Source organism: Alosa pseudoharengus, unplaced genomic scaffold (genome assembly GCF_046254945.1).
Source record: "Alosa pseudoharengus isolate Yale_2024_CS ecotype anadromous, Long Island Sound unplaced genomic scaffold, YU_APseudo_1.1 YU_APseudo_1.1_scf_4, whole genome shotgun sequence".
Classification (NCBI taxonomy): Eukaryota; Metazoa; Chordata; class Actinopteri; order Clupeiformes; family Clupeidae; genus Alosa; species Alosa pseudoharengus.
In genome coordinates this window covers 23,518,177-23,543,983 of record NW_027468774.1, presented here as the reverse complement: position 1 = coordinate 23,543,983, position 25,807 = coordinate 23,518,177, and the positions used below count along the sequence as shown (strand labels likewise).

At 41.6% G+C, this 25,807-nt stretch overlaps 3 protein-coding genes across 3 annotated transcripts in view; all 3 read left to right on the top strand.

Moving 5' to 3' along the window:
* The first annotated feature begins 4,867 nt into the window (after window positions 1-4,867).
* wbp11 (WW domain binding protein 11) lies at window positions 4,868-11,765 on the top strand. Its single transcript, XM_076265392.1, has 12 exons — window positions 4,868-5,025; window positions 5,613-5,698; window positions 5,827-5,858; window positions 5,945-6,038; window positions 6,129-6,325; window positions 6,567-6,700; window positions 7,052-7,224; window positions 7,720-7,938; window positions 8,772-8,891; window positions 9,284-9,556; window positions 10,418-10,603; window positions 10,833-11,765. Exons 2-12 carry the CDS (start codon window positions 5,635-5,637, stop codon window positions 11,492-11,494), a joined length of 2,154 nt encoding a protein of 717 aa, XP_076121507.1. The 5' UTR covers window positions 4,868-5,025; window positions 5,613-5,634; the 3' UTR covers window positions 11,495-11,765.
* A 516-nt stretch (window positions 11,766-12,281) lies between these two features.
* On the top strand, window positions 12,282-17,669 carry ddx47 (DEAD (Asp-Glu-Ala-Asp) box polypeptide 47). Its single transcript, XM_076265391.1, has 12 exons — window positions 12,282-12,446; window positions 12,844-12,937; window positions 13,162-13,350; window positions 13,566-13,637; window positions 13,752-13,870; window positions 15,805-15,876; window positions 15,963-16,079; window positions 16,182-16,328; window positions 16,429-16,566; window positions 16,678-16,748; window positions 16,874-17,003; window positions 17,207-17,669. Exons 1-12 carry the CDS (start codon window positions 12,294-12,296, stop codon window positions 17,435-17,437), a joined length of 1,533 nt encoding a protein of 510 aa, XP_076121506.1. The 5' UTR covers window positions 12,282-12,293; the 3' UTR covers window positions 17,438-17,669.
* A 652-nt stretch (window positions 17,670-18,321) lies between these two features.
* The window catches only part of LOC143102034 (myosin-10-like), a 72,536-nt gene continuing 65,050 nt past the window's right edge, over window positions 18,322-25,807 (top strand). The window contains exons 1-2 of the mRNA XM_076265390.1: window positions 18,322-18,757; window positions 20,579-20,951. Of these exons, the coding sequence (XP_076121505.1) occupies window positions 20,607-20,951 (345 nt within the window). The 5' untranslated portion in view covers window positions 18,322-18,757; window positions 20,579-20,606. The remainder of the gene's footprint in view (window positions 18,758-20,578; window positions 20,952-25,807) is intronic.

Genomic DNA, 25,807 nt, shown 5'->3' with positions numbered 1-25,807 from the left:
TGTTTGTTTTTATATGACTAAGGCACAATAAAAAAACATCTTTATATTTAGATCTCATTAAATAGCATTGGTTAAAAAAAAGGCTGGACGCAGTAGGCCCATTGGTAACACTTAATTGACAGTATTGACATAAGAGTGACATGACACTGTCATGAACACATGACACTGCATGACACATGAACCCTAATCCTAACCATAAATTGTTATGACAAAAACCGAATGAACTAAATAACAGAAGCATTATGTCATATATGTTTACGACTTGTTTATGACTGTCGTTCATGACAGTGTCATGTCACTCTTATGTCAGTACTGTCAAGTAAAGTGTAACCGGGGCCCGTTTATATATATTAGGCGTGTTCGACTTGAGGCAGATCTGTGCAGATCTGACTTGATGTGATGCATGCTGGGTTGAACACAATGCATACTGGGATGGACGCAATGCTTGCTGGTTAGAAATTCTGTCCGACTTCTGTCAGCCGGGGAGGGACTTACCACCGTGACACCATGTCACATGACCTTAAAATATCGCGGGAGTCTTAGCCTGCAGACAGATCTTGCAGTTGCCTTCCACGAGCTGCACGAGCTAAAACATGCCCTCATGACGTCAGTTCAAAGACGTGATAGGGCCATTTGGGAGGAATGTCCTCATGACGATTTTGACGGGAGTCTCATGGTGCTTCCTTATGTTGGAATATGCGAAAATAAACAGAAATCGAAGGGATACCTTCTTATACGTGATTTCTGCAACAATGGTAGGCTAGCCTACTGAAAATGTTTGGATATTCTGTCATTTTCTGCTGTTGGTTAAATGGGGATGAGCTGGGGGATGAGCTGCCCTCTGTTGTAGCTCCTCCCGGCTAGCCTCTGAAGATCACGTTTACGTAGAAAGCCAGACCAAGTCAGATCTGCCTCAAGTCGAACACGCCTATTGTGATGAACGTAATTACGTAATTGATTACCTGCTCACGTGGTTAGGAATGTGTATTGATTGAGCAATGAGAGACACCTGTAGAGGAAGAAGTTTAAAAACAGTGCATGGTGCTTGGTGAGAGAGAGAGAAAGGAGAGGGCAGACGACGTAACCTAGACGGGCAGAGATGGTGTGTTAGCGTGGACATACTGTACACTGAACACTGTACTGTAGTTGCTCCTATGGGCAGGACATCTGAAGTGATGTTATTGAACTAAGGCTACGTTTACACGTGGCCGGCTATTAAATACTTCTTCGTACATTTAATGAACATTTTGTGTAATAATTCACATCAAATTAATAAACTGAATATGGTGGTCCAAGAGCAGACCATGCACCGGTCCATGCATCAGGATGGCAGTCAGATACAAGCACTGCACCATGTTGCTAACGTTAACGTTAACCGCTTTCACACACACACGATATAAAATACACAATGGTAAATATAACATACCAAAACACTTTTATTTACACGATTACTCCTGAAATAACTGCTATTAACTGCACATTCACTATAAAAAATCACTGTTCGGAGGTGGGTTCGTGCGTTGTCACTGGTTGGAAATTGTTCAAATGCCATTTTGCGCCGGCTCGTGCATTGCTTATATATTATCAGAGCCCGTCTACGGAGAGCCTGTGTAATTATGTCATATTCAAAACAATTATTTGTTGCATTTTGTTATGATCAAATATTGATGATTTGTTGTGTTCTAATATTAATGTTATACAGTAGGCTAGGCCTAGTTATGTATTATATTGCACATTACAGTTTTACTGGCATAGCCTACTCTTTTTGTAATGTCCAGTAGCCTACAGTTTTCTACACACAGTTTGTTTTAATTAAATAGCTACATTGGAAATCAATACAAATGGGCCTTAGGTTTTTATTCAGTATTGCATTGTAATAGGATTTTGAAAATATCACTAGTGCCTGGCTCACAAACATAAAATCTGGAATTTCACTCAGTAAAACAGACTGTTTCTAGTCTATTTTCCCAGAGACATGATTATTCAAATATTACATCGGTTTCATAAGTTCATGCTGAGTAGGACTAGTTCAAGACAGCTAGGAGACAGCAACAGGAACATTAACCGCAATGCAACGTTAACAATCTCGTTTCAGGACACTCCAACTCACTCGGTGGCGGTAATGAGCGATTGTGACACTGTATACCTTAGCAAATTTAGAAGAAAAAACTCAGGAAGTTTCGTTCTAGTTCCGTGGAGCTAGCGACAGTAAACGACAGTACGCGACAATAGCGGGCAATATGGCGGCGAAAAGCGTCAAAATAAAGGTACAGACGAGCGATCAGATAAAGTAGGTTAAAATTCGGTTTTCAGAGTATTTTACACGAAATGTAAACATGTTGCTGAAACTTAGCCTATGTAAATGCATGTGCAAATGTTGTAATTGTAGCAGAATTGTCTTGCTAACATCCTTCAAATTGAACGGAAGTGATCTCACGCAACACCTTTCTCAATGCAAGGCAAGACAAACCAGAGCCCGTCTACGGACATTCTCTGGACAAACGTCTCCATCTCCTGATGTAGGCTACTATTAAAAGAGAAGGGAACAAAAACAAACATAGAAAAGGGGGATAATAATGTACTATACATTGATTTAAAGTTAATGTTTTTTATACTATTATACTTTGCATAAATATAATTGTGGAAGGATTACCTTTTTCATTAACAAGACCTAAAATAACACTATTATCAAATAACACTTAGTTCAAACTTAGGGTGGTAGACTAAAATGGACTCCTTGTACTTTCAGAATAGATATTTATGCCAAATTTGTCTTTATATGTATATGCCATAGCCTACCCTAGGCCTGTCATACTATACACAATACTATTGAACTTTAAATTGTGTGGCTATGTAAACAATAAGTTGTGCATATTTAAAAGGGGGTAAAATGGACTCCTTATAACATATACTTTCAGAATACACGTAGATATTTATACCAAGTTCGCCTTTGTAGTAACAGGCAATACCAAGTCTGTACCAAGTCATAGGGCTTCTATTGACACACACTGTTGAACTTTAAATTGTGTGGCTGTGAAAACAATAAGTTGTGCAAATGTAAAAGGGGAGTAAATTAAATCCTTATAACATGTACTTTCAGAATATATAAAGATATCTATACCAAATTCGCCTTTGTAGGTACCAGGCCATACTAACTCTGTATCAAGTCATATACTATGTCTACCATTGACATACACTGTTGAACTTCAAATTGTGTGGCTGTGAAAACAATAAGTTGTGCATATGTAAAAGGGGGGTGAAATAGAATCCTTATAACATGTACTTTCAGAATATATATAGATATTTATACCAAGTTCGCCTTTGTAGGTACCAGGCCATACTAACTCTGTACCGAGTCATATACTTTAGGCCTGTCATTGGCACAATGTTGAACTTCAAATTGTGTGGCTGTGAAAACAATAAGTTGTGCATATGTAAAAGGGGGGTGAAATGGAATCCTTATAACATGTACTTTCAGAATAGATATTTATACCAAGTTCGCCTTTGTAGGTACCAGGCCATACTAAGTGTGTACCGAGTCATATATTATGTCTGTCATTGACATACACTGTTGAACTTCAAATTGTGTGGCTGTGAAAACAATAAGTTGTGCATATGTAAAAGTGGGGTGAAATGAAATCATTATAACATGTACTTTCAGAACACATATAGATGTTTATACCAAATTCGCCTTTGTGAGTATCAGTATATGACTCAGTACACACTTAGTATGGCCTGATACCTACAAAGGCGAACTTGGTATAAATATCTATATATATTCTGAAAGTACATGTTATAAGGATTCCATTTCACCCCCCTTTTACATATGCACAACTTATTGTTTTCACAGCCACACAATTTGAAGTTCAACAGTGTGCCAATGACAGGCCTATAGTATATGACTCGGTACACACTTAGTATGGCCTGGTACTCACAAAGGCGAATTTGGTATAAACATCTATATATATTCTGAAAGTACATGTTATAAGGATTCCATTTCACCCCCCTTTTACATATGCACAACTTATTGTTTTCACAGCCACACAATTTGAAGTTCAACAGTGTATGTCAATGGCAGACATAGTATATGACTCGGTACACACTTAGTATGGCCTGGTACCTACAAAGGCGAATTTGGTATAAATATCTATATATATTCTGAAAGTACATGTTATAAGGATTCCATTTCACCCCCCTTTTACATATGCACAACTTATTGTTTTCACAGCCACACAATTTGAAGTTCAACAGTGGCCAATGACAGGCCTATAGTATATGACTCCGTACAGAGTTAGTACGGCCTGGTACCTACAAAGGCGAATTTGGTATAAATATCTATATATATTCTGACAGTACATGCTATAAGGATTCCATTTCACCCCCCTTTTACATATGCACAACTTATTGTTTTCACAGCCACACAATTTGAAGTTCAACATTGTGCCAATGACAGGCCTATAGTATATGACTCGGTACACACTTAGTATGGCCTGGCACTCACAAAGGCGAACTTGGTATAAACATCTATATATATTCTGAAAGTACATGTTATAAGGATTCCATTTCACCCCCCTTTTACATATGCACAACTTATTGTTTTCACAGCCACACAGTTTAATTAAATTGGTGTAGAAAAAATATAGCATTCTAATGTGTATTTTTTAAATGTCTTATTTAATTATTTTCTAAATGTACTTTCCCTTTGGTAACACAATACAGTTTTAAATTAATAATTTTTAAACTTTTTTATTGAAAAAGTAATGAATATGTTCTGACTTTTATTTTGAATGATTCGCGAATGGCGGCCATATTGGAATTTTCTTTACTGTCGCTAGTTTCACACTACTTTTCGTTCTACTACTTTCCGTTCAGACATGGCGGAATGTACACTTGTAATGTCTGTGGTGGTCGTGTAGGAATATTTAACCGAATAGTCCCGTTATAGTCCTGCTTATTTTCTTGCCCCGTTTCGATCAAGCACAGGGGGGAGGTTTCCCCACGTGCACAACTTTCATTCGGAGAAAGGTTCGCTTATTTGAGGTTTTATTCATTGTAGACTACGATTGTAGGTTGTTAGCAAGCAAGGTGTCTAGTTAGCAGGTTAGCTACCATTTCTAAGCTAGCATTGGAGCCTCAGGGCTTTATTAACTATTTCTTTTTTTTCCATGTGAGTGTAAAAATATTCTAGAATACATCATCTAATGCATAGTTATGAGAAACATTAAATAAGAGAACAAAGTGGTTTGTGGTTCTGTTTATTTGCAACCCTCACAGCGCCTAGTAACGTTACGTTGACGACAAGGCTCATAGGCAGCTTTCGTGCAAAGTTAGCTATCAAATTTAGTAATCAAGCTGATCAAGTTGTCGACATACAAATTGTATGCTGTGTTAACATTGATCTCACCAAACTTTTGAACGCATACGAAGATGGTCTGAAGTTGAAAACCATTAGATTGTCATTATATATATCTGCTCTTTCGGTGCCTTTAATTTGTGAAAATAGTCACATACCACTTTCTTAACTGATGCCTTGCACTTTAATTTTCATTAAACTTAACTCCAATGTTACCCTCATTTGTACGTTAGTCACTCTAACACTGTTGTTTATCTAGGTGAACAGAGCACGTTGTCATCATGGGTCGACGCTCGACTTCTTCCACCAAGAGTGGGAAATTCATGAATCCCACAGATCAAGCCAGTGAGTTTTGTGTACTCTCGGTTTACAAAGTAAACAAGTGTCAGTAAACCTCAGAAATTAATTTTATGTGTGTACATTACCGCTGTCATTCTATTCTGATGCATTGTTTTCCTTTACCTGCCTTTCAGGAAAGGAGGCTCGAAAGAGGGAGCTAAAAAAGGTACATATTTTTAAATGTGTTTAAAAGTGTATTTAAGATCACTGGTGCTTTGATGATTCACTCACTGTCTTTCTGTGGTCTTTCAGAACAAAAAACAAAGGATGATGGTGAGGGCAGCTGTCCTGAAGATGAAAGATCCTAGGCAGATAATCCGTGATATGGAGAAGCTGGATGAGATGGGTGAGCATGGGGAGATCTTTTCAACTCTTTACTTGGTAACTTAGGTTTTAATCTGTATCAGTACTCATTCTGACCAAACTGCCTGTGCAGAGTTCAACCCGGTGCAACAGCCACTGTTGAATGAGAAGGTCCTTCGGGACAAGAGGAAGAAGCTGAGGGAGACATTTGAGCGCATTGTACGTCTGTACGAAAGAGAAAACCCTGACACGTACAAGGAGCTGCGCAAGCTGGAACTGGATTATGAGACCAAGCGTGGCCAACTATCTCTCTACTTTGACTCTGTGAAGGTTTGTGTCTTTCTTTGATAGTTATGAGAGATTTAAATTGACAACTCAGATGGATGTAAAGCAGCCATAAGGGCAGTGTATGTCTAAGAGAAGTTACATGAGAATGTTGGTAGTGTTTGCAACTTAACAGGCAATGCTTATTTTTGTGTCTGTGTTTTACCCTTGGTGGGCTCTCTTTATTCTGCGTTCTGTTACTGATTGCAACTGCAGTATGTTTACTTTTATTTATTTGCTTTGCCAGAATGCCGAATCAGTGGAGGTTGATAGCATCCCACTGCCTGAGATGCCTCATGCTCCCTCCAGTATTCTCATCCAAGACATTCCCCTCCCTGGGGCCCAGCCTCCCTCCATTCTCAAGAAAGGCACAACTTTTGGGTAAATACTTGGTAGTATGCTGTCTGACTTTCAGCAGGACAGATTCTCTTTTTGTATTGTATGGAGTACTACTGTAGTTTGCCATATGATTTAGGATGGGCCCAAACCCTTGGTGTCTGTTGCAAGGAAACGCAAGCACTAAAGAATTAAAATATAATTGATGAACATTATTGACAAAAGTATTAACATATTTTGGCTTATTACTAATCGTAGCTATTTGTTAAGCTTGAATTTTACTTAATTAAATTTTCAACATGTATCCTCATATTTATCATAAATGAGGTAAACATTGTTTTACATTGTTTTCATATATATGCTGTATTTATTTTGGTTGTAAATTCCTCTGTTCAGGAAAGGTACCACGACGACGACGACGCCAGCCCCCACATCGGCTGCTGTGGCAGGGGTCCCCCGGCTCCCTCCGGGCAGGAAGCCTCCCGGTCCCCCTCCTGGACCTCCTCCTCCACAGGTCCTGCTGCAGTACGGGCGCAGAGGCCAGCAGCACAGGAGGCCTGGAGACGCAGGTACTGCTATCCTCTCATAGACCCTTACATCTTGTGATTGCCTCTCTCAGTGTTAACCTAGTATGACCTTTGTGAATAGAATCTGGTCACCCTCTATTGGGGATATTTTCCAGTCATTGCATCCTCATGAGTGTCGACTTGGGGGCTAATTTTACAATCACCAACCTTTAACCAATCAACTTTTACCAATATTGGTTTTCTCACTTCCTGCTTTGCCACTAACCACACAAGGCTTTCCCCAAACCCCACTGGCAGTTAGGAAACAATGTAATTTAACCTTGATTACAATTACATTAACACATTATTTTTTCTCAGATTTCAATTCTTTGCTATTGTTGCTGCTACTCTTTGTGTCACTTTGTTTAGCTTTACCATATTCCACATTCCCTTTGCCATGCTTCATGAAACCCATTGGTTCAAAGGTTGTGTTGACTCTTGCTTGCATTTAATTCTGAGTCCAACTCTGTCTCTCTCTTCCACTCGACTCATAAATAGATGCTGGTGACGCCTTGTCAGACACTGAAGCCATGGACACCACAGGGGGCCGGGACAGTGGCAGCGAGAGTGACCACGACGGGGATGACCGAGAGGACGACGATGAGAGCGACAGCGAGGATGATAGTGACATGGACAGAGAGGAAGGCGACGAAGACAGAAGGAAGAGGGAGCGGCTTGACGACAGAGATCAAGACAGAGATGAGGACAGAGACAGAGGTAAGCGTGCAGGGAGTAACTGGCACTCTTATTCCTTCTCGCCACATTTCACTTTAGCAGTCTTGTCTGTTTGTGCCACTGTTTTGTGTGTGTGTGTGTGTGTGTGTGTGTGTATGCTATTAAAGTGTAATCACCCCCACCTCTGTGCCATTTTTTGTAAAAAAAATAAACAGGGATGCACCAATATATCAGTATACCATTGGTATTGGCCGGTATTGGCCTCGTTGACTGGTATCGACCAATCAGCAGATATTATGACGTTTACCGGTGTTTGATGTTTATCTGTTAAGTTGCATCAGTTTGGCAAAAGTTAAATTTTGCATTATGTGTGGACTGGCACATTTATGGTGCTATGAAGAGCTGAAGGACTTGATAATGGTTGTTATTGTTTTTAAATGAATCATTTGGTTTCCCTGCCATTAAAGCAGGGGTGGGCAAACTGCGGCCCGCGGGCCGGATCCGGGTGGTAGGGGTTGTTGTGCGGCCCGCCGGCCAATTTTCAAAACCCAATGTGGCCCTTGAGCCAAAAAGTTTGCCCACCCCTGCATTAAAGGGTATAATTAACAAATAAACAAGTGAAAGAAAATTAGTATTGGTTATCTGCAAAATTTTTATTTTAGACATATATCAACTTTTGTCGACACTGATGTTTTGTAACTGTTCAGTCATGTCATTTAGTTAACTTAAAAAGCACACACATTTTAAGGGGCAGTTACACATGAATGATTAAGGTACATTTGCCATTAGTTTCAGTAATAATTGTGATGTAACATAAAAGATATCTGTGGCTTTTCATAACAGCGATGGCTTTGTGTTTTCTTTTTCCTGTTCAGGACGCATTGTACGCTTTGCAGACATGCCTTCTCCTCCCAGGGAGAGGAGGAAGAAGAAGAGACTGGTGAAGAAGACTAAGGCCATCACACCACTGCAGGCTATGATGCTCAGGATGGCAGGTAATAATTGTCATGGTCAGACTCTGGGAAGGTTTAGGATTTACCAAGGACTGACAAGGTGGTCACACAGAAAGGGATATATATGCTCAAAAAATTAAGGGATCACTTACAGTTTTCCACAATTGCTAAAACACATTTTTTGAAACCTTCCACCCTTTTCTTCATTCTCAAACTACAATCACAGAATATCTGACAGTTCTTGCAAAATAAAAAACTCGCCTCAAAAGTTTTACTTGTGCTCAGAACCAAACAGTGTCAGAGTACCGATCCAGTGTATGATTGAAGAATTCCCTTAATTTTTTTGAGCAGTATATACACTGCATTTCAAGTTGATGAGTATGAGGATGGTGCTTTCTTTATGATCATGACAAATGTTAAATATCTACCTTCAGGTCAGTCTGTCCCAGAAGATGAGGAGGAGGAAGAAGAGGAAGAGGAGTACACCGATTCTGATGGCTCTGACACTGAAGATAGATCGGCACCTGGCGATAGCCAGCCTGGTGTTCCCAGAATGCCAACTGCCCCCGCACCAATGGGGGCCCAGCAGCCTCCTCCACACATGCAGGCTCCACCAATGGCAGGGCCTCCTCCGCTAGGACCACCACCAGCTCCACCAATGAGACCCCCGGGACCACCTTCTGGTCCGCCTCCTGGGCCACCACCAGGTGAGTTGACCTTAAAGGTGCGATTTGTAGGATTGTTACCAATGTTCTGTAGGCCAAAATCAAAACACTGGTGAACGTTCTCGAGACTACCAGACGCGCGCCTCTTCTGGGTTGCCAGATGTAATGAAGACTTAGCTAACGTTAGTTGACCTGCAGCTGCTTTAACGTTTCTCCAACCATGACCCAGCTACACGTTACGGAAACAGTGAAAACAAAAAATACCTCTCTAACCAACGTAACATATTTAGCTGAAGTTAGCGATGCAGATGAAGTTTAGCATAGGCTACCTGTTGTGGAGAAATATGGCCAGCTCTGCGTCAGACTTGATATTCTTCGTTTCACGAAGACGTCACCATCTCAGGAAGCTCCTCCGATGTCCACTAAATTTGTTTCTTGTTTTAATTTTGGAAATTTGCCTGCCTCTCGTAGGCATTCATGACTAGCCTACAACTGACAGCTGTTGACAGTTGACCTTTGCTAATTTGGCAACCCAAATAGGAGGACGCGCAAGCCCATTATTAATACGCTATTCTAGAATTAATCGTTCAAAACATAAACGAAAATTCGAAGAGATTCTGCCCCGTAAATCATTTTCTTTCATTGGTTTTACGGGGTTTTACAGGTTAGAGTAATGTTGTCAAATAAGCCATTACTTAAATTCATCGTGTTTCCTTACTCTCTGACAACATATGGTGATCATTTTTGGAATGGTTACAGTTTATTTTCCATTATTTCCTACATAATGGTCCTAGGGTTAACCTTTGAGCAGTATGAGTTTCATTATATTAAACTGCATCAAACTTAATGAGCCTGTTCAGATGTCACCATTAATGGGTTTTGTGTTTTTCCGATCACTCCTAGGTGCGCCGCCATTCCTAAGACCCCCGGGTATACCAGGTGCCCTGAGAGGGCCGATGCCTCGTATGCTTCCACCAGGACCTCCCCCTGGTCGTCCACCAGGCCCCCCTCCAGGTCCTCCTCCAGGTCTACCCCCTGGTCCTCCACCCAGAGGACCCCCGCCCAGGCTACCCCCACCTGCACCACCAGGTGGGTGTTACTCCAAGCGACTTTTTCACCTCATACTCACAAAGATAGTCATATTAATATCATAATACAGTATGTGTTCTCATTTAGATTGTGTGAAATAAATATCCATACTTTGGGTAGTAGCTGTTTTTGACATGTTAAATGCATTTTATCTCGTTGTTTCATGCACTAAGCACTACAAGAAGAACATGGTGGATTTCTGACATATTTTGTCCTCCCTACACCACAGGTATACCACCTCCTCCACCTCGTGCCGGACCTCCACGCCCCATGGCCCCCCCTCTTTCTCTCTTCCCTCCGCCGCTTAACCCCAACGTCCTCAGTGCACCCCCCAGCATTGTGCACCGACAGAAGCCTGCCTCTGGTACGGCAGAGGGCGCTCAGAACAACCCCAACGCTCCATCCATGATGCCACCGCCTCCAATGCCCATGCGCCCCGGTGTCATGCAGATGCCTCCTCCTCCGGGCACCACTGCCCCACAGGCCAGTGCCACCCAGGGCAACCCTCCCACTCACCACCATGCGCCCACCATCGAGAAGCGCGCCAACATCACCTCGGTGTCAGGGGCCGCAGGGGCTGGACAGCCGGGCGCACCTGGTGGAGCAACGATCTCTGCCAAGCCCCAGATAATCAATCCCAAGACGGAGGTCACCCGCTTTGTGCCCACTACACTGCGTGTCCGAAGGGACAAGGCGTCGACTGGCGGGATGGTGGAGAAAGGTGGCCGTAAGGGAGACGAGCTGGGTGGAGGCCCAGGGCAGAAACAGCAGGCCATGGCTGCACCGACATTGTCAGCCAACATCAACCAGCCCTCGGTCAACCCAGCCAACATGAAGACCAAGGATCAAATGTACGAGGCCTTCATGAAGGAGATGGAGGGGCTCCTGTGAAACTGAGGAAGAGAGCATGAAGCTAAGGGCAATTAGGACTGAGAGTGGAGAAATTATTTGATTTTCATGTCAAGTCTGTTATTTCGGCCCTTTAAATTGTCAGTCCTTGTGTAAATCTTTTTTATATTGTGTTTCAGTTTGATTGATAAAGGATGTGGGAGTTCAAGTCAGTGGGGCAATATGGCCTTAGGATGTAGGTGTTATACAACAATCTGCTTACACTGTGTCTGAAGTTGCTAAACCTGATGTTGAATAAATACTTGAAAACCCACCGTTCTCTGTTTGTCTGCATTGTAAGTGGAAGTGTTAGCCTGGCGGGGCCATCCTATATCAACTTTTACAGACCAAGGACCACTTAACCATTAGAAAAAACCTCAAGGACCACCTATCTAATAGACACATTATAGGCCTACTCACTGAACCACCTTGCTTATTGTCTTTGCACCTTGCTTAATGTGTCAGAGGATTCATATGATTTAAATTGGCATAGCTTACATAGGCAGTGTTGCAGAACTGTTTGGATTTACATACAAGTTGGTTCAATATTGCAAACAACTAATCTATATTATTTTTTACAACGTCTGCTCGCGGACCACTTGGGATAGCTTGCGGACCACCAGTGGTCCCCGGACCACACTTTGAGAAACACTGATCTAAAGGATCTTTGTTACTGTGTTGATACACAATGTTGAGGGAGACAAACGGCGCGCCATAGACTGTATAGTCCCACACTCCTCTGCAGTAGCAAGCATTTCCGGACATGCGTACAACCTTCTATTAACACGGGGCATCGGTAAGCATGGCGCACGTTCAGGAGGAGAAGGAAAATAATGGATTTAAGAACTCTGACCAGAGTGAGGACGACACAAATAATGAAGACCAAGTCGAAAGCTTGGATGGAGAAGATGACTGCAATGAGAAAGAGGAGCCAGCCAAGACATTTAAAGATTTGGTAATTCTTAAATACGTATTTATGAAACTAGCAGGCAGCTAGTAGACTTAGCATAGTGTTCCATCAAACCTTGCAATTTACCTCATGGAACTATGCGCACTATTCTTTATCAGTATATTAGTTCTAACTTTATACTAGAGCGTTTACCATAAGAGTGTATATTATTTGGCACACCCTGCATAGTCTGTTTTTTTATGTTGACGTTAGTTAGCATTATAAAGGTATGTCGTGAATGCATAAAACGTTGGCAAGCTATTATGTAATAACCTAACGTTATCTCACCATGAAATTGTCTTGACTTTGGCTAATACCTAGAGAGACTAACTTCTATACAGTCCATGAGAGACTAACTTCTATAACTAATCTTTTCAATCATCACTGGCATTGGTGTGCTCAGGGTGTAACCGAGGTACTTTGTGAAGCCTGTGACCTGCTGGGATGGAAGACTCCCACTAAGATCCAGGTAGAAGCCATACCTGTAGCTCTGGAAGGTGAGAAATTATTATTTGTTTCTGGTTTGGGGACTAGTGGGTTTAGATCGGTAGGTATACAAGACCAGTAGTGTTTCTTTGCACCGCTTATGTGTAATGTTTACATGTATAACTCACTTCAACAGTGTTGCTTTCCCCCCATGTTGTATTGTATTATTTATGCAACACAAAATGTCAGAAAGTTGCATTGTGTCACTTGCATATCTTTCTATCCACCCGGCCAGGACGGGATGTAATTGGCCTGGCAGAAACAGGCTCTGGGAAGACAGGGGCGTTTGCTCTGCCCATTCTTCAGTCACTTCTCTCCTCTCCACAAAGGCTCCACACATTGGTGCTCACACCCACAAGAGAGCTTGCCTTCCAGATTTCTGAGCAGTTTGAAGCCTTGGGCTCCAGCATTGGTGTAAAGACAGGTATGGAGATTGATGTCCAGCTGAGAAGAAAGAAGAGCAAATACAGTTAACTGACGATATTAAGTAAACATGTAACACATTATGTGGTTAGGCCTAAATGTTTGTATTTCGTGTACAGTATTGTGATCAAAATAAGTTCATATGTATTCAGCAGAGAAGATTGATGTTGGGTGAAGTACAGGAGGCATAACTCCTGTTTTATATTTTCATCCTAGCTGTCATTGTTGGTGGTGTTGATCAGATGTCTCAAGCCTTGGTATTGGCCAAGAAACCCCACATTGTAATTGGTGAGTGCCAGTACATTATTATATATGTATTATCTTGTGACTCATTTAAGGGGTTGAAATGTCTGATTATTTACATCCAGTTTCTATGTTTGTTTTTCCCGTACTCTCTCTCAGCTACCCCAGGGAGATTGGTTGACCATCTGGAAAACACCAAAGGTTTCAACATGAGAGCTCTCAAGTTTCTAATCATGGATGAAGCAGACAGAATTCTAAACATGGATTTCGAGGCAGAGGTATGAATTTACTTGAAATATTTATTGGTTGAAGTGTAGTACTTAATCTGTGTCTTAACCTATGTGTCAGTCAATAATGTGATGCTATTCGTTCAAAGTGCAACCCAATTATTATTTCTCTGAAGCTAATATACAGTATACAGTAACACACTGCATGTATGGGCTTGTATGGAAGCAACAAAAGATTTGGCTGTTGCTGCCTTTTATTCTATGCATCTCCGTAGTTATTGACGCACACATTAAAAAGCTGATTGCACCTTATTAGGGTGGCCCTTATTTTTAAAGTCTCCAATTGTCATGCTCTTAATCCTTCAAATTGTTCCTTTATATAAGAAAATACAGCATGCCAATTTTTATGGCAGTAACATAGTAATTACAGGTAGCTCAATAGCTTTAAACGTTTGATGATTTTCGTAAAAACAGATCATTTGAATTGGTATTGTAACTGGCTAGTAAAATTCCAAGAAAATCTCCATAAAAGCATCTAATGCACCATATATTCCTAAGTATGTATCTTAGATACATATCTCAGTTTACTTATTGTAGAAACTAAATCCAAATTAATCCATCCATGACCCGGTTTAGCAGATTTACTTTTCCTGGTGGAATCAATACATATTTCTATTGATGATCACCTTGGTTATTGTTTGGGTTTAGAGCACATGTTTTGGTCTTCATTAAAACATTCAAACAATTGTATCCACGGAACCCCAAATATGTGCCACAAAACTGCATGAGGAAAAGGCACCTTCACCATTCCTTGCTCAGCTTTGCTTGCAGTTGTGTTGTGTACCAAGAGCAAAATCATGGCAAAAACAAGAAGTGGAGTTTATTTGATTGGTTCCACCATACCAGAATTAGTTGGATCAAAACTGCCATCTATTAGAATGGCACTTGGATTAATTCTTCACTATCATCTAAATCTCAAAGAGACTATATGTCAGTCTTCTGCTACAATTTTGGAGATTTCCAAATTCTGGGACAATGATCAATAGTCAATGATCACGCCGAGAGAGGAGTGGCTCTGATTCAAGAATACAATGTCTATCTCACACACTCTGAAGAACAATTGCAGTTTCTCCTTCATGTGGTGGAAGATCACCGACGGATCTATCCAGACTGCAAAAAGTCAACACTGGCTGCTGAGCATCAGAAATGAGGGATTGTTGAAAACGTTGTGCTTTTTTGAGATTGTTGTCATTGTTGTCATGTCAGTGTTGCTCTGGCCTCTGATTGCTCTGGCCTCTGATTTCAATAAAATGTAGTTAATTTGCAGCAACTTTTAATATTACTTGCATATCACAATAACGCTGCACAGCTTAACAGGCAATCTTCCACATGATTGAGCTACCTCTAAATATAATTTTTTTGTCAAAATCTTTGCATATTTTTGCATGAAGTTAAAAGGAACAGTTTAAGAGGTTAAGACACTAAAAAAGACTACAACTAAAAAAATGTGGACTTGATAAGGACCACTCTACACCTTATGCCACGTTGGAATAGGGTAATGAATTGGGATTTCAGCAGTAACGACTCCTACACACAGCTGCGTGCGTTGCGTTGCTGGAGACGCATCCCATTCACTTTACATGGGCTCACGTCATCCGTTGCCGAACTCAATTGTGGGTCCTTTGCGTCGCGTTTCTCCCGTTGCTCACGTTGAGAAGTTCAGCTGTTGCTGCACCGACAGACGGCCCTGGCCAATCAAGCCAATCGACGGACGGCACCAACCAATCAAATTATGGTTATACTTCAAGTCATGTGCATGGCTACCGTCGGGAACACCCACTGGCATGCGTTGACAGAACGCAACTCTGTGTAGGAGCCGTAAGACCTAACAACTCTAGTGATGTAGTTTACAAAAACAGACACACCCTTATGGCATTGCATTTTTGTCACTATCTGTATTTTTTCTTCCTTCTATATACTTTCAGGTGGATAAGATCCTGAAAGTGATTCCCCGTGAGAGGCGAACTTTTCTTTTCTCTGCTACTATGACCAAAAAGGTATCAGTCTGTCTCTAACCTAGATCAGTCAACTTCTCACACTAAAATAGTCTGGTGCTATAAGTCTCTTGGTTTTCCTTTTTTAGGTCCAGAAACTACAACGCGCAGCTCTGAAGGACGCAGTTAAATGTTCAGTATCCACTAAATATGCAACGGTGGAAAAGCTCCAGCAATATTACGTATTCATACCATCAAAATTTAAGGTGAAGCAGATTTATGATTACTATTCATGTGTAATGATGCTTGATTTTTTTCAACATTTGGACATTTGTCTTGATGTTTATTTTTTGCACATTGTCCTTTAGGATTGCTATCTGGTGTCCATACTGAATGAACTGGCAGGAAACTCCTTCATGATTTTTTGTAGCACGTGCAACAATGCCCAGAGGGTGGCGCTGTTGCTTCGGAACCTGGGCATTACTGCTATACCACTGCATGGGCAGATGAGCCAGGTGAGCATGCCCCCCCCCCGTCCCCCCTCCCCACACACACACAAGTATGATGACTGAGTGTCTTGGTATGGTTTGCTAACTTCTCTTTCATGTTTTGTAGAGTAAACGTTTGGGGGCCCTTAACAAATTCAAGTCCAAATCACGCTCTGTACTGCTGGCTACAGATGTGGCATCAAGAGGGCTGGACATTCCACATGTGGACTGTGTCATCAACTTTGACATCCCCACTCACTCTAAGGTGCTTTTATCAACTTTAGGGTCTTCTGCATTTGACTGATTATAAATATTATGGTAAAGGGTAGATCATGTTGTTTTGGCTAAAACAGATTTTGCTCTTTTTTTGGATTAGGACTATATTCACAGAGTTGGAAGAACAGCCAGAGCAGGCCGCTCAGGGAAATCCATCACTTTTGTCACACAGTAAGTCTTCATTGTTTGTGTACTGTAGTGTTGTTCTGTATATATCTGTGTTCCAATTGGCCACACCGCTAGGATTATCACAGCATGTTTGCTTGACAGGTTGTGACGGTGTTGTGTTTTCCTAGGTATGACGTGGAGCTTTTCCAGCGAATTGAAACGCTGATTGGAAAGAAGCTTCCAGCCTTCCCCACACAAGAAGAAGAAGTGATGATGCTAGTGGAGAGAGTTAGCGAAGCCCAGAGATTTGCCAGGATTGTGAGTGTTTTTGGTTTTCTATTGAATGCTCCCAAGATGGCTTATTATTTGCCTCTGGTTATGTTTATTAGGCTTAATGATTTTTAGTATAATATTTCTCCCTCAACCTATCTAATTACCGTACTTGGTGATGAGAATGTCTATGGGATACTGTTAAGTAAAGCAAGGATCTTTAAAAATGTTTAAAAAAAAATTTTTTCCAGGAAATGAAGGAGGAAGTAGCAAAGAGGAAAAGGCCGAAAGGTGGAGAGGATGATGTGGACGATACAGAGCAGTCCAGTGGTGTACGGAAAAAAGTGAAAGGAGGAAACTTTAGTGGTGGTGGAGGAGGACGAGGGCGCGGTGGTGGAGGAGGAAGAGGTCACGGTGGGGGAGGAAGAGGACGCGGTGGGGGAGGAAGAGGACGTGGTGGGGGTCCTAAGAGGGGACGATAGACATCAAGACCGTTCATTTAGAATTGAAAGAGTAATGTATATATTATAAATATTCTTTTTTTCCCTTGAATATTGTATGTCACTTCTTCATCCCTCTTTTGACATCTCTTTTCCCCGTCCAATGATACTCCACACATTATGGAGACAGACAGCTGTTAAGGCAGCCTATTGTACCCTTAAATTCTTTTCAAAACCTCACACACTTTGAAATAAACAGAGATATCGATTGGAACATATTTCATATTGCCTCTTTCTTTTCTTACATGCAATGCATATGATTGTTTAAATAGGATAAATAATGAAATTTTAATTTGTGATAAGTAATGAAGGGTAGTAGTGATTTCGGTATGCATGTGTGGCCGCTATTGCGACCATCAGTCAGTGTATCAATCTACACTACAGCATGCCTTATAACGATGGTATTAACTTTTTAATAATCACTCTGTCGAGAAATTGACACTCCGATGCTTACAGGTGTTTTAAAAAAACAAACTCTCATCGTTATGGAAAGGTTACGCTTTCTTGGCATTTATAGCATCATGATGAATTAATCGTGATAACTGCGACAAATTAACCCCCTGCCTACATACAGGAAGTATTCTTGCACCAGATGGCGCTGTTCTATGACCATTCAGCAGACTACCATCATATCTGGTAGCCTACCCATACGGTCAAACTGGTAGGCCACTCAATTGTTTGTTGACGAAAGACAGCAAGCTTGCCTTCCATAAAATTCCTCTACAGGTTACAGTTTTAGAAAAGCGGGTATTGAATGTTTTCGAGATAGGAGTTAGCCTACTCGCTGCAACAGCCCTCTAATGAAGTTTAGTGGCAGGTGAACTTAAGGGACCAAAGTGATAACATAAATATGTAGGAACAACCACGGAGTTTTAGCCAAGGAGAGGTATAAGTTAGCCTAATTAGACTTAGTTACACTGCGCGCACCATTTAATTTGGAACATGATGTGTTGTGTTATTCATTGCATTACAATGAATGGGACATGAGACAGATTCTGGATGCCATGGATGTTTTGTGGATGTGTTTGATGTAAAATTACGTGTAGCCTACGACAATCTAGTGTGTATTCCTGTGAGTGTATGTAGTCCTCATAGGCGGGAGTAATAGCGGTCAAGTTAGATCCCATCGAGGAGGGGCCGTCTGTAGGGGAGTATCTTTTGGTGAGGGAGGGTAGCGCTGAGAGATAGATGCTGGAATTTCTGCATAACGTTACTCGCGTGGCGTTCAACAAAATTGCTTATAGAGGGAGAGCGGTTTATTCCTGCGAAACATTGCTCTCGGCTCTTCTTTGACAACACCAGGTAAGACACCTAACGTTAACAGGCCGTTTGTTAGTCTAGCCATGTCTGGCTTGCACAATGATAACAGCCATTTCGCCGCAACGGGATGGATGGATATAACGTTAAGTGAAACGGTGGAGGTCAGTTAGCAGTTTGTCTTGCTGCTTTCTGACCAATGTTACCTTACAAATTAGGACTTTTCATAATAAACGTTGACATAAGTTGAATTAAACTATGTTAAAGAGCATATAATGTATGACATGTTAAGGTTTCATGAAACTTACAGCATTTCTAACCTATTAAACGCTGTGATAAAGTAGCTTACAGGTCTTTAAAGTCTGTCAACTGGACACCTACACGAAGTTACAGCAGCTAACAGTTATCGTCTGTCGATAAAATAATCTTGCTGTTTCGAACAGGCCTTGACAGCCTTCTTTTTCTGATTTAAAATCGTACCTATATTCGGTCGCAATTTCAAGATACAGGGAAAGTGCGCACGTTTTGAACGGGTGCAAAAACGGCCTATACTGCTATCTATGTTCCACAACTTGAATCTGTTGTGCGCACGTTAGCCATTAGCAACAGCCATCAAACAACACTTGCTGGTGCCGTATGGCTCGCGGGGACCCGCACACCCCGTCAGCTCCACTCGACCACCGTTGTTCTTGAGTCCTGAATTGGTGTTAGACCAGTAGTACATTTCTGCATTTTCTCAGTGAAGACTAATATTAAATTATGTTTTCACTATATAAATAAAGGCATTGTTTTTTCTTTAACCTCATTTGTCACCACCAGCAAAGATGCGTGCTAACTGTTAATACTGCAAAGTGTTTTGGCAAGCAGCGCCACCAATGCGACATGGTGCCAGCTTTTAGAGCTGACAGTTTGCTGTGTATGTGTGTTCTTTTGTTAGGTTCGGTCCAGTTGGCAGAACTGGACAGCTCCTGTCTAACGTTTTCAGATTATTACAATATAAGGCTTGCTTAACCAGTGACTACCTCTGGAAGTAGGTGAAAGATTGGCCCAGTTCCTGTGCTGAGTCAACCTAGTGGGATTAGAACAGTCTCTGTAGAATACCGGTAGTAAGATGTTTTGAGCCTTTCTTTTAACTGTCACTGGTTAGTCCTAGACCATAACCAAGAGATAGCATTAATAGTCAATTCATTTTCCTGTTGTGCACAGTGCTGTGCTGTGTTATAAACAATTTATTTGGTAGTTTATGGCAGGAGCACATAAAAGTGGATTTCCTTTGTGGTCCAGTTGTGTATTCGGTCTAAACTGGGAATTTCTCAGACATTTGCTGTTGAAGCAATTCTCTCAAACTGTGAACAGGTGTCATGCAACAGATGGGCCATGCCTGTGTAACTTCCCCGAGCATGTAGGGATTCATTTGATATGACCACCAGGGCCTCACTAGTGTGACTTTACATGAGGAAGATGCCCTCAAAAACCCTTCAGTGCAGTAGAATTACCTGAACTATAGTAAGAAATATTGAATGGGATTTGTTACAGTAAGTTGCCTAACTGGTTAAAAGACAATTTCACAGCATTTTACTGGGTATTTTGGAGAGTATATCTATTATCTTATGTTGAAATCATTTGAATGAATTCCTTCTTGTGCTATGACCAACCTTGTTGGGAGCCTGAGGAAGGAATAACTCAGCATCAGTATGCAAACATTGTCTGATAAAGACTCGCTAGTAGCACGATCTGTCAAGCTGCCTTCTCCTTTCTCATGGTTAGAGTAGACCTTGCGCTGTAAATCTTGTTTCGTTGATGTTGAATTAAGTTTTTAGTACTTGTGGAGTGATCCATTAGCTGCCCTCCCTCCCCTCCCCACAGGTGGCGAGCTCAGCTCTGGTACCCCAAGATGGCACAGCGGACTGGGCAGGAGGACCCGGAGCGATACCTGTTTGTAGATCGGGCAGTAGTCTACAACCCCGCCACGCAGGCCGACTGGACGGCCAAGAAGCTGGTGTGGATCCCCTCAGAGAGGCATGGCTTTGAGGCGGCCAGCATACGTGAGGAGCGTGGTGAGGAGGTGATGGTGGAGCTGGCAGAGAATGGCAAAAAGGCCGTGGTTAACAAGGACGACATCCAGAAGATGAACCCGCCTAAGTTCAGCAAGGTGGAGGACATGGCCGAGCTCACCTGTCTCAACGAGGCCTCCGTGCTGCATAACCTGAAGGACCGCTACTACTCTGGCCTCATCTATGTGAGTAGTTACACATGGGGTTATGTGTATTCTATAGTTCTTTTCTTGGTAGGCATGTCATTCATATTCATTGTGTTGTGTGTGCAACATGTAATTTATGTAAGAAAAGTCATAGTGTCTATCGGCCCTATGAATAAAAGATTAAAGAGAACTCAGTTGTAAGTCTGGAATCTCCTGCTAAAAGGTTTTGAGATTTGATGTAAAACATCAGGATTACAAGACAGGGTTCTGTACATACTCACTACCCAACACACGTAACCCTCTTTGTTCTCTGTTCACTGTGAATTGCTTACCATAGCGTTGCCTTCCTACATTGCCCCTGATTGCACCCAGGTACCTTGGTTGGGTCAAGTTAGTAAGTGACCCAGAGTGTTTCCTGCCCTCACTCTTTCATCTCTGTGAGATTTCCCCTCATAAAGCTAGCTCATTTCAGGGCAACATTTTGCCCCAGGTCCCCAGATTGTTTTGCGAAGCCTACCCCTTACCATCCCCAAGAACACACACACACACGCACACACACACACACACACCACAGACACTTTCCCCTGCTGCTTTATATCTCCACAGGAGTGGACTAAAGGCTCCCAGACTGCCTGGTTGTGTTTGGTCTAGTTTCACATGAAAGACATCAGTGCCTTTCCCTGTATTGAAGCTTGGGCATAGGCAGTCAGAGGCACCATTGTAGGGAACTTTGTTTTAATATGGTGCTGCAATCTGGCTCCCCTCTGTGTCCAGGCTATTTCTCCCCATTGACGCAATTTTCTCCTATTTTTGGCACTTTGGCTATTGGTGTTTGGTAAATACAAATAAACATAAATAAACACTATTGGATTAATTTTGCTCACAAAGACCTTTGAAATCAGCCACATTGATCTGTTGTTGTACTTGGTTTCAAGTGTTTACTTGAGTTTCAGATTTTGAACTAGGCTAATTTACTAGGAACTGCTTTCATCAAGCACATAGTGCTGTGCAATGGCAGCCTACATAGCCAAGTGTTGATCTTGACCCATTTTGTGACACGCATTCCAGGAATAGTATCTGGGTTGGCCCTCACCTGAGACCGCTTCTGGGGGCCTCTGGGAAGCAGGTGGCAGCCATGATTAATTTTTCTGCGAGATGAGAAATATTGCTGCCAAACCGCAAGACTCAGCCGTCAACACCCTTCACATCAGAGATAGTTTTCTCACATCTGGCTTTCAGAATGAAGCGAAAGACTTACATATGTGAAGACCTTAGGTGATAAACTCGTTACTATGTAACCTTTTTTTTTTTTTTTTAAAGATACCTAGTACCTAGCTTTTTAGTATACATTCATTGATTAAAATTGACCAGATCTTAACAGCGTATTATAAAGAGAACCAACAAAAACTAAATACTGGAACTTAGGCTACTTACCGGTACTTACTGATCCTACACTCTTTCTACGTCTTTTTTTATTCACTCATGCTTAAATTGTAAAGTCATAGCTTAGTCATTTTAGCCATAAATAGAAATTTTGTGAACATTGCATTAAATGTTGAAAATATTTTCTTGAAAAAGAAATACCTCATGGCATACAGTATATGATTCAATCTTCTGTACAGAATTCTTGACATGTATGTTTCAGAGGCATACTATCAAGCATCGGGTAGTTATTACATAAGAGTCAGTAAGGGGATAGATCTGGTTCTAATTGTTGTTCATAATAGCTTTTTCTGGTTTCTTGTCCAGAGATCTTCACTTCAGACTGCTCTGAGTTCTTTAAGGGTCTTTAACATGCATATGAGAAGTGTACCATCTTGAACAAAGACTAGTGAGAAAACAGGCACGTTTCACTGAAGCTGAAGAATCTCATGGCTGCTGTGACAGTTGCTAGGTGTGAACAGGACCAGGATGTTAGGATGCTAAAGGTGGGTGTGTGATTTATCTGAAGTGAGATGGACCTCCCACCAGCCTCTAGTCATTTCACTGCCTTTGCTATTCATTAAACTCGGTGTAACTAGCACTAGCAATCATTGGCGTTTTATGTTGGATTGACACAATAGTGTAATATTTACCTATTTTAATTGCTTATTTGCTTGCTTATTTTAATGAAAAATCTCATCTCAAATTTCTCTGCAAGCCACAAAAGGCTCATAGCTGGCTCACGAACCATAGGTTCCAGACTGCTGGACTAGGGTGTTCGACCCCTGTGTGTTTGAACTCTGTGACTTCATGGATTTCTGCTGGATAGTTCATAGGCATTCTGAATACCTTAAAGAAGTTGAATAATCCAATCGAGGAACCAAAGCTACAGAAACAAAATCATATACAAAGCAACCAGTGTGTAAAACACAGCATTAACAACAGAGCAGCCTTGGTGAGCATTTCACAGGGGTTATCAAGCAGGTACCTTCATTCATTGGTGTTTCGTGAATTAGGCCCACAACACCTCCAGAGGGGTATTTCACAAAACCTAGATAAGGGATTAAGCTGGGATTTTTAGGTTATCCTGGATGAATTTAGCCTTGACTTGGTTTCACAAAAGAGATGGCACATAAGTTACCATGGGGATTTATTCTCTGCACCTAGCCTGGTCCCGACCAGGCTAACAGCCAAGCTAAGTTCATTCTAATGGTAATTATGTGGTCTTATTGGTTCAGCTAGCTGTCATTTACATCAGACCTCCGTGCTAATTTTAAGGAGCTTTATTCCATTTATAAACTATTTGCTAAATGTATTTGCTCGCAAAACAAAATAGATTGTCTGCCTACTACCATATGGTTATTATTTTAATTGTGATAGCCTTATAATTATTAACATAGGCCTAGGTACTCATTGTTTGCTTATTTTATTGATAGACGTTTGATGAATAGCTTACTGTAGTTGATTGGAAGTGGAGGGGCAAGTTTTCGAAGGTATTTTCAACTATAATATTAAGGTATATCATACTATGTGCATCTTTGCAGTGGCAAGCGCTTTCTTAATGATGTTGCGTGCCGAGACAAGGAAGCACTCACACGTGGGTGCACACGTAAATTTGCATTCAGTTGGTCTACCACGCCTACTTCTGCTGTTTTACAGAAATAGCCATGATTCACCATTCCAAAAAGGATAACTTTACTTCATTGTTAGTCTATACCAAAAGCGGTTGTTCACTTTGTGTGAATGACGCTATTTTCCGCGTCTTTTTTATTCCAACCGTGGGCACTTTGGAGCAGAGACGAGAACGCGCACACATCCTGAATTACTTACACCTGGCTTGACATAGTCGCTCCTACTCATCCTGGATTGGCATTAGTGAAACTAATTAGTGAGTTGAGTTAGGATGACCAGACAACGCTATGTCAAACCTCGCTTTATCACTTATCTTGGATGTCTTAATTCTGCCTTTGTGAAATATCCCTCAGAAGGCTAAACAGTAGTGTCTGGCATCCCAAACTGGGTTCTGACAGTCCCATAGTGGGTTCTCTACCAACAAATCATGATTTCTCTTTGTTGCTTTGGCCTATTATCTGAACCGATTGTTAAAAATATTTATTTCTTCATAAGGAATTATCTTTACTTATTCCTTTTCTTTTTTCTTTCCTCGTTTTCATGGTGAAACTAACATTTTGAATATAGTTGTAAATCTCATACTTCACTGACGTGCTTCACGTTTACGGCTTTGCCAAAACAGTATGTATGACACTATCAACTGTTTGTACCACCTTCCCTATATAGTTCACAGCCTCACCATAGGATAAACATGATTGCCTTTGTAATATGTTGTGAATGGGGTGACTGGTCAATTTGTCACTCACCCAGAGTGTCCACAAATGGCAGTGGTCTGGGGTTGACTGCACTGAGGGGTGACTTTAGCATTGTGAAGTTGGATTTTTGTGGGGTGTCTAGTCTGCTTGGGACCAGTGGCTCTGACTCACTGACTGGACTTCCTCTGACTAACAACCAGACCTTTGTGTTGGGCAGCTCAGCCACAGCTGTCAGGATGTCTCAGGGATCTGCGTATTAAAATGGGTCCGTCTGTCAGCTCAGTCTGTGTGTCTGTCCGTCCCGCGTTTTTGCCTCTAAATGCCTGTGGGTCTGCTTTAGCCTTTCTGGGCCAACCAGTTGGTTCAGTTGAAGGCATCTCCAAAAAAACAAAATGAATGGATTTATTTAGGGAGATCTCTGAATACGTTGTTGCACTAAGTCTTAATTTGTTGTGGCTGTTCTGGAGATTAATTAATTGACCATGTGGGACCATGTTATCTAAAATCATGTGATTAAAAAAAAAAGCCTTTCGTGTCTCCTTCATCCTGCTTGAATGCTTTGTTGACATGCCGTTGCCATAGCCAAGTGGAGGAGCACTGTCCCATGTGAGTGATCAGGCATGTTTGGATGGTAGCATGAGTGTCACTCTGACCCCTTGAAGAGAACGTCATCTTCTAGTCTCCTGGAACAACGTGCCTTGAGTTCCTTTAGTGCCTCTTCTTCAGGACAGACACTTGGTCAGAGACTTCTCAGGGCCAAGTGGACAATATGAGCTGTCAGACAATCCTCCACAAAATACAACTGCACTAATAATGTCTCAAGTAAAGGCAGTGCATTAATACATTAGCCCCACTCAATGTGTTTGCCTGCATTAATAAGACCTTAGAGATCTTTGTGCAAGACATGTAACACCTTGTGCAGAGGAAAGAGATTGCAAGGTTGAGTGCTTTGACCTGAGGGGCGCTTATTAAGGTTAAGGTATCTGACTACCTCCTTTGTTGCCATGCATAACACCATAGCCTTGTTACCTTGTGGGATCTCTCTAGTAAGTTAGGTGTGTGTGGTATTTTTGCGTGTGTCGGAAAGAGAGAGAGATGGGCAGACACAGAGAGACAGAGAGCCCAACTGGGATTAACTGCATTGAA

What these genes read in the sequence shown, in the direction of transcription:
- wbp11 (XM_076265392.1), top strand. Translation starts at nt 5,635, where the DNA reads ATGGGTCGACGCTCGACTTCTTCCACCAAGAGTGGGAAATTCATGAAT. An exon ending in CAGGAGGCCTGGAGACGCAG is followed by an intron (nt 7,225 to 7,719) that starts GTACTGCTATCC and finishes ACTCATAAATAG; the next exon opens with ATGCTGGTGACGCCTTGTCA. An exon ending in AGATGAGGACAGAGACAGAG is followed by an intron (nt 7,939 to 8,771) that starts GTAAGCGTGCAG and finishes TTTCCTGTTCAG; the next exon opens with GACGCATTGTACGCTTTGCA.
- ddx47 (XM_076265391.1), top strand. Translation starts at nt 12,294, where the DNA reads ATGGCGCACGTTCAGGAGGAGAAGGAAAATAATGGATTTAAGAACTCT. An exon ending in CATACCTGTAGCTCTGGAAG is followed by an intron (nt 12,938 to 13,161) that starts GTGAGAAATTAT and finishes CCACCCGGCCAG; the next exon opens with GACGGGATGTAATTGGCCTG. An exon ending in CCCAGAGATTTGCCAGGATT is followed by an intron (nt 17,004 to 17,206) that starts GTGAGTGTTTTT and finishes AATTTTTTCCAG; the next exon opens with GAAATGAAGGAGGAAGTAGC.